Source organism: Pterocles gutturalis, unplaced genomic scaffold, assembly GCF_000699245.1.
Source record: "Pterocles gutturalis isolate BGI_N339 unplaced genomic scaffold, ASM69924v1 scaffold25734, whole genome shotgun sequence".
Taxonomy (NCBI): domain Eukaryota; kingdom Metazoa; phylum Chordata; class Aves; order Pterocliformes; family Pteroclidae; genus Pterocles; species Pterocles gutturalis.
The window spans coordinates 133-7,831 of NW_010131458.1; the positions used below are offsets into that span (position 1 = coordinate 133).

At 44.0% G+C, this 7,699-nt stretch overlaps 1 protein-coding gene across 1 annotated transcript in view; it reads left to right on the forward strand.

Annotated features, from left to right (window-relative positions):
- Window positions 1-581: 581 nt before the first annotated feature.
- PDPR (pyruvate dehydrogenase phosphatase regulatory subunit) overlaps window positions 582-7,699 on the forward strand; it is a 20,413-nt gene continuing 13,295 nt past the window's right edge. The window contains exons 1-6 of the mRNA XM_010080621.1: window positions 582-808; window positions 3,019-3,152; window positions 4,112-4,193; window positions 4,285-4,448; window positions 5,431-5,552; window positions 6,434-6,551. Of these exons, the coding sequence (XP_010078923.1) occupies window positions 582-808; window positions 3,019-3,152; window positions 4,112-4,193; window positions 4,285-4,448; window positions 5,431-5,552; window positions 6,434-6,551 (847 nt within the window). The remainder of the gene's footprint in view (window positions 809-3,018; window positions 3,153-4,111; window positions 4,194-4,284; window positions 4,449-5,430; window positions 5,553-6,433; window positions 6,552-7,699) is intronic.

The following is a 7,699-nucleotide window of genomic DNA, read 5'->3' on the forward strand; positions in this document are numbered from 1 at the left end:
CCCTAGGTGATGCTGTGGTAGAACTAACGCTATCCCAGAGCGTGTCTCTGGTTCCTTGTTCCAGTCACTCTGATCACAGGCTTTGTTTCCTTCCTGGGATAGCGGCCTGACAATGTTGATAGTCAAGCTTATTTGCATTCTATTATCCTCAGCCTTCAGGAAGGATTTCAGAGTGTTCTGTGCCTGCAGGCTGTCTCTAATCTACCTGTTGTTGGTGTGAAGGCCGGTCCCGCCTTTCTTTTCCAGCTTTCATCTGCTTCTCTGCTTGTTTTCAAGTTACGCTGCCATCAAAAAACAAAGGTGCAATGCTCTGGACCTGTTATATGATCTAAGTTTAAATCTTAATAGTAAAACTGTTGTTTCAGGATGGAGTAACTGCTCCCCTGTTTGTTTACTCATCAGCTTTTCCATGCCCACTTATACCCAATGCACCATGTGATGTTTGCTGCTGCCAACTTTGTGTATAATAAGATAAGTGGTAACGTGATTCTCGTCTTTTCCTTCCTAGAAGGAGTGGTACTGAGTTAAAGTCTGAACACATCTAGGTGGTGCCTTAAGGAAACTGACAGATAGCTGCTGGGATGTTTCTCCGATTACTGTCAGATGTCCGGTGGCAGGCGGCTAACCCAAAATGGAGAAGAATGACAGGCTCCCGGCGGAGTACCTCAAGTACAGCAGAACCTCACCCGGTTGCCTTGCCAGAACAGGCGCAGGTTGTCATCTGCGGTGGTGGAATCATGGGCACCTCCGTGGCATATCACCTTTCCAAGATGGGTTGGAAGGATATAGTCTTGCTTGAGCAGGGCAGGTAAGGATTTCTGGTAACAAAAACAAAGAAACAGGACTTCTGTGCATAGCAGCATCTGCTGTAGCGTTTTATTTCTTCTTCTTCACCTGAACTTGGACTCATGGAATAAGCTTATACTGAATGTTAGTAACAACGCTTTCTACTCCTTCCCAAGCACAGGGCAGACTTGCAAGGTGAAGGGTGTCCCTTGTGTGGTTGTGGTGGGTTAGCCTTGGCTAAGGGGCAGCCTCCCATGCAGCCACTCACTTTCTTCCTCAGCAAGACAGGGAGGAAGAGGCTGAGAAAGCTCATGGATCAAGATAAAGATATGGAGATTGCTTACCAGTTACTGCCGTGGGCAAAAGAGACTTGCATTAGGGAGAATTAATTTGAAATAAGTAAAGAATTACTTTGTTTCATGACAGTTAAATTTGATTCAGGTAATGAGAAACAAAAAACAAACATTAAAACACCACTTTTTCTTCCCCATACTCAACTTCACTCCTGCACTCCAGGGTCTTCTACATGGCTCTGCACCCCAGGAAGCACAGGGGGCAAATAGTGGGGTATGGTCAGTACTGGGCTCCAGTGTGGGTCCTCCACGGGCTGCAGTTCCCATCAGGAGAGCTCTGCCCTGGTGTGGGTTTTCCATGGACCACACTTCCTTCGGGAGATGTCCATCTGTGCTGGCATAATCGCAGGTAATCGTGTAAAACACAACACAGGTGTCAAAGATGGACCGTTTTAATACAACTAAAAATCTGTGTAAATCATCCACCCCTGTGGCCCGTCTCTAGAAGTAGGGTCCAATATGTACATAAAGTGTTGCACCACTAGCAAAGCTCAGAAGAGATTGTGGGAGATGTGGGGGTTATGAGATTATCTAGTTTGTCTGTTGCAGGAGTTAGTGCACATCCTGTTGAAAGCTGACTCTGCAGCCCTCACCTGTTTCTGTTTTGGAGGTGGATCCATGGTGTTTTCATTACACAATTTGGGGACCTTGGGCTTAAGACAGTGCTAAGGCTTTGGGGGTTTGAAGAGGTGTTCATTGCGGCAGCTTTTAACACCCTAAATAGGTGCTGGAGTGAGAATCCTTACCTTCCAGCTCAGAGCTTCCCTCCTCGTGCTCCGTTCAAGGGTAGTTAGCTGTGGTTCCTTGACTTTGCATAGCTGGGATGCAGGTGGTATCAGCTTCTTTATAGGTGCAAAGAGAGGAAAAGGGGTGGTCTTATCTGAGACCTTGTGGCGATATCATTCTAAGTGAAATTAGGTGCTAGGCTTCATTTGTAAGGGAATGTCATATCCACCAGCTTGGAGTGGGGCATGAACACACCACTGCAGATCTTCATTTTGTTAAATGTTGTACAAGCTCGGTCTGCGTGCATGCTCAAGGAAAAAGAAGAAATCGCATTAGCAGAAACATTTACGGCAAGCGCAGCATGGTGAGATCGTGCTTCGTCTCTTCTGGTTGGGATGGAGTAGGGATGCGGGGAAAGGAATACCTGACTCAACTGGTTCTTAGGTTGCATTTGTGAGAGAACATGGACATGCTTGGCCAAAAGCAGTCTTGTCAAAGGCTTTCACAGGCAAGCTGAAAAATGCAGGAAGGGTGACTTAGAAGTATTGTGGAAGCAGGCTGTGAGAACACTGCTTAAATCTAGTTATCTTGCCTTCCCCTGTCTGTGCTGCAGGAAGTTTTTAGTATCTGTGTCTTTACAGCAGCCCCCCACCAAATAGCTGGATGGCAGTGGTTTAAGGGCAGTTTGAGAAGGGACAAGAACTCTGTGTACCTATTGATGGCAGTTGCTTCACAGTGAGAGGGACTTGTTCTTAATGTAAACTGCAAAGAGGCAAGACTCAAGTACAAGTTAATTTTCATTTGAGGGAAATGCTGCTTTGGAGGAAGAAGGAAAGAGGTGGGCAGGTCGACTTCAGCACAACTTTTTTTTTTAAAGTGCTTTGAAAAATTCTTTGAAAAATTTCAATGTTTAGGACTAGTTAAAGAGAAATAGTTTTGGAATACAATGTGTTTTCAAAAGTGAGCCAACAGAAAAGCATTCTAGATGCTGCATTACCTTTGTATCATCCACCTTACAGCTTTTGGTCTGGTTGGTATGTTTGGGGGAGAGGTTGCTGTCTGGTGTGCGCTGTCAGCAGAGCTGCTGGAGCAGCCTGATGGCGGGTGCTTGCCTGTCAGCTGGCTGAGGCCTTCTTTGCAACTTCTCTGGCAGGTTGGCTGCTGGTACCACTCGCTTCTCCGCTGGCATCGTGAGCGCAGCCAGGCACATGTCCCTGGAGCTGAAGATGGCAGACTATTCCAACAAGCTCTACCAGCAGCTGGAGCAAGAGACAGGAGTAAGCACAGGTACTTGAAGTGTAACCATGCGAGTTGTCTTTAGGAAACTGAATTGAAGTATTGACACTGATATGCAAGTATAATTTGAGAGTGTCTTAAGAATTGGTGGTTGCTGTTTGAAAATGACAAATTTGGACTGAATCAGCTGCAAAGGGACGTTACTAATGGAATCAGAGGAATGGGGAGAAGGGTAGCAGATGGGCAGACCAAAGGCAGGCTCCCTGCAAACCGTGACAGTTCTGATGTTGTCTGTAACTTGGGCAAAGATAAGTGAACTTTCACAAGGACACTAAAAAGTGTATTGGAGTGACTGGCCCTTTTTCTGCACCCATTCACTTCTCAAAAAGAGAAGGTTAACAGAAGGACTAAAGTCTAGGCAAAGCAAGGTGTTGTGCTTGAGTCTCACCCTGGAAATAACAAGAAAATGTTGTGTTGAAATTCTCCTTCTCTCTCCAAAACACTCAGGCATGTACCTGATAGGAGGAACTTGGTCGCTGAAAGTTTTCTGCTGACAAGGACGTGTGATATGTGTCAGATTCAACAGAGGTTAATAACTGTGCCTGTAATAAGATTGGTATTCATCTGTTGCAGGTGGTAGAGTCACAAAATGTCTGTGTTTAGTTGTTGAGGTTTTATTCTTCTGAGTAATTATTAGATAACTTTTTTTGCCAGTAGCCTCTCTCTCTTTTAATATATACCACGTGTGAAGTGTAACTTTTATTAACATGAATAAATGTAGTAGAAAGATTTAGAACACAAGTCAAAATCAAATTACTTTTTGAGAAGTTAGCTAATGCTGTTTTTCATTACTAGCTGTTAAGTGTTTAAAATTATTTGAGGACCTGGGATTTCCAGGCTCCTGAGTAGAGGAAGCAACTGGTCTGTAATGATATTAAAGCAATGTGTCTGAGATTAAAACGAATTCAAGATCCTGTCCAAATCTGCCTTGACTTTGGTCGATGTCGCAGGGTACGTGAAGACTGGGTCTATTTCCCTGGCTCAGACTCAGGATCGACTCATCTCTCTGAAACGCATCGCTTCGTCACTGAAGTATGTATAAGCAGGAAATACAACCGATCTGGAGTTTGCATCGGCCCTCCTGCAAGACTAATGACGGCATTTTTCTTACGTTCTGTGGCAGTGTAATGGGGATACCGTGTGAAATTATCACCCCAAAGCAAGTGGCACAGCTCCACCCGCTGATCAACATCCATGACCTTGTGGGGGCCATGTATGTGCCAGAAGATGCGCTCGTGTCTCCTGCCAATGTGAGTCTGGCTCTGGCAACTGCTGCCTCACGGAATGGTATGAGGTTTTTTTATCTATAAAGTGCCCTCCTGCCTTATCTTCTTTCCATAAAAGAAAATTATGTTCTGCATCTCTTTTGGTATTCTAACTGAGCCCTGAAGACAGAAACGTGGATGTTTCTATAAGGTTCAGATACTTTAAAATCTACTTTTTCTCAAAAAACAGTCTGACTCTTTTTTAACGTACTGAATCTTTATAGATCTGCTGTGATAGATTAAGCACCAGTTTGTTGTCCTTGCTGGTTACATATTTCTCTTAATAAACCTGCCCTCTTTTATGATAGAACCAATCCTTCGTAGGACCTGACTCAAAATTACACAGTGAAAGAGTTTTACCTACAAATGAAAAGGTGTGACCGAGTCCTTGTGGAATATTTCACAGGGCACATATGCTTTGGGAGTGGGTTTGGAAGTGTGGTAACAAATGCTGTTTGCCCAGTACTTTGGCAAATTTGGAGTGGTCTAAAAGTGGGAGAAAGGTTAGAAATGGTAACAGCAATGAACCTCATTAAGGATGAAAGTCCATCAGATTGGAAGAAGCTCCTTAGGAAGATACCTCTCGTTTTAGCCCAGCTTTTTTTTGCATACTGTTAATTGTTTTTTTTAGAAAATTACTGATTTCCCATGAAACAACCAGTCTTGCCATTTGAAACTGCAGATTTTGTTGCATAAAGAAGTTGTAATTGAAAGAAATCCGTAGCTGAGACCCTTTTTTTTATGTTGTTGATACTCGGGTGTATTTGTCACATGGGGAAAAGTGCTGTAACTCTTCACAGTCTCAGCCTTTAAATTATGTACAAATGACATGCGTGATGTTTTATAAATAACAGGGTTTCACTTAAGAGTTACTGGGACAAGAACAGAAATTTTGTCTTAAAGAGAAAGTAAGGGTTTAGTATGAGTTTAAGGGTTTAGTGTTAGCAGTCTGACACATTAGAAAGAAGGCTGGTGGTATACTGACTTCCTTGTGTCCTCTTCAGGTGTCCAGATTCATGAACGGACGAGTGTCAGTCATGTCGCAGTCCAGAACGGTCATGTGACTGGAGTCGAGACGGACAGAGGACAGATTCGATGCCAGTACTTCGTCAACTGTGCTGGCCAGGTTGAATTATTAAAATTAAATTAAATTTTTTCATTCTTTTTTCCTTTAGTTAAGAACACGCACACTTTCTTCAGGGTGGGGGATTTTCTTCCTTTTTTTTTTTTTTTTAGCATGTTTTGTGCTTTGGCTTGGTTTACTGGAGTAGATCAGAGTCCTGTTACTCAGCTTCTTAGCCCAGCAGGGGCGTGAAGGAGGAAGGCAGTGCTTGCTGTTCGCTTGGCACTGAAGTCTGGATGTTAACCTCCTGAGGAGCACCCTGCAGCTTGTTGGTACAGCTCTGCCCATGGTCTCTGTCCTGGCGGGTGCACTCTTCTGACAGGAAGAATTTTGCTTTGTTCCTTAGTGAGACAGTTAAGTCTCTCTCTAGCCTTCTCTCCCTCTCTCATACACACACACTAAAAGTTCCTTTTTTTTGTTGTTTTTCATAGTCTCATGTCTTCTCCAGTCTGAAAATACATCTGACAGTTGCCATTTCTCAGCGTGCAGCTGGCTTTCTTGTTAGTATGGGGTCTGAGCTGTACAGGCACCTAAATCCTGACTGTTCTGCTTCTAGGGGCTGAGCCTAGTGTTGACTTTGGAGCACAGATCTTATTTTGCTTTTGTGCTGTAAGCTCATACTTCTTAGTCTCGAATCAGGGCCACAGTTTTTTAGATCTTATGTGAGGAACAGAAAAACGGTCTTTGTCCTAAACAATTCAAATGCTAAGCAAAGAGAAAAAATGTGTCTGTTTAAGATTTAGGGGACTAAACCAAATCTTACTTGGCCTTTTATGAAAGCAAACCCACAAAGATGATCTGTGCTTTTGTCCTGCCTTTTTTTTTTTTTTAAATTGGAGTTAGTTTTCTCCTTTTGCATTCTAACATGCACTTTTTTATTTCAGTGGGCCTATGAGTTAGGCCACTCTGGGAAGGAACCGGTCAATATCCCACTCCATGCCTGTGAGCACTTCTACCTCCTGACACATCCATTGAAGGAACCTCTGTCAAGCAACTTACCAAGTAAGGATTCTTAAGCTCTACCTCACTTTTCTTGGTGAATTATATCTTCCTTTCCAAGGCGACACATAGTTCATGATATAACGGCCAACTAAGGGCTGTCAGTTCTGGGCTCATTTAGGATGGTGAAGTATATTCTAGCTGAATTGCTCTGAATATCCTCTTTCAGTGACAGAATCTCTTTCCTTATGCTTGGGAAAACTGATTTTCAGAGTTGGTCATCTTAGCAGGAGAATGACCTTGACTCTAGCTTGACTAGTAGGTGTGTCTGAGACTTGGATTGTTGCATTTCTGGGATGGAGGGGGTGCTAGCCTTGGCACTGTGTTTTCCTTGCAGACTGCTGTCCCCAAGTGGCCCATCTATTCCTTTCCTCCAACTGAAGCTAAGGCTTTACAGTGGCATGTACATGTCTCTGAGCTGTAGGGGCAACCAAAGCACTTGAGGTAATTACTCCTCCCCTGTGTTCTAGCTTTGGGATCTCTTAAAGAAGAGCCCTTGTGTTTGAAAATTGTGGTTGGGAAGTAGAAAGCTTTGCTTATTTACTCTCAGTTTTTAGCAAGAGTTTCTGCTTCTAGGGAGTAATGTATGTGCTCTCCAGGGAATTCAGCTCTGACCAGAGACCCTGAGTGCCTCACTTCTACTTGACTGAGTGTTTTTATAGATATATATTTATAGATATATATATATATGTGTGTGTGTGTGTGTATATATATATATTTTCACATCTTTTCTATACGTGGAACAAATTGCTATGGAACATGTCAGGTGGAGTATCACAGAATAGTTTGGGTTGGAAGGGACCTTAAAGATCATCCAGTCCCACCCCCTGCCATGGGCAGGGACACCTCCCACTAGCCCAGGTTGCCCAAAGCCTCATCCAGCCTGGCCTTGAACCCCTCCAGGGATGGGGCATCCACAGCTTCTCTGGGCAACCTGGGCCACTGCCTCACCCCCTGCACAGGAAAACATTTCTTCCTCACATCTCACCTAAATCTCCTCTCTTTCAGTTTAAAGCCATTCCCCCTTGTCCTGTCACCACCCTTCCTAATCAAGACCCCCCCATCTCTCCTGTAGCCCCCTTTCAGCACTGGGAGGTGCTGGAAGGTCTCCCCAGAGCCTTCTCTTCTCCAGGCTGCACACCCCCAACTCT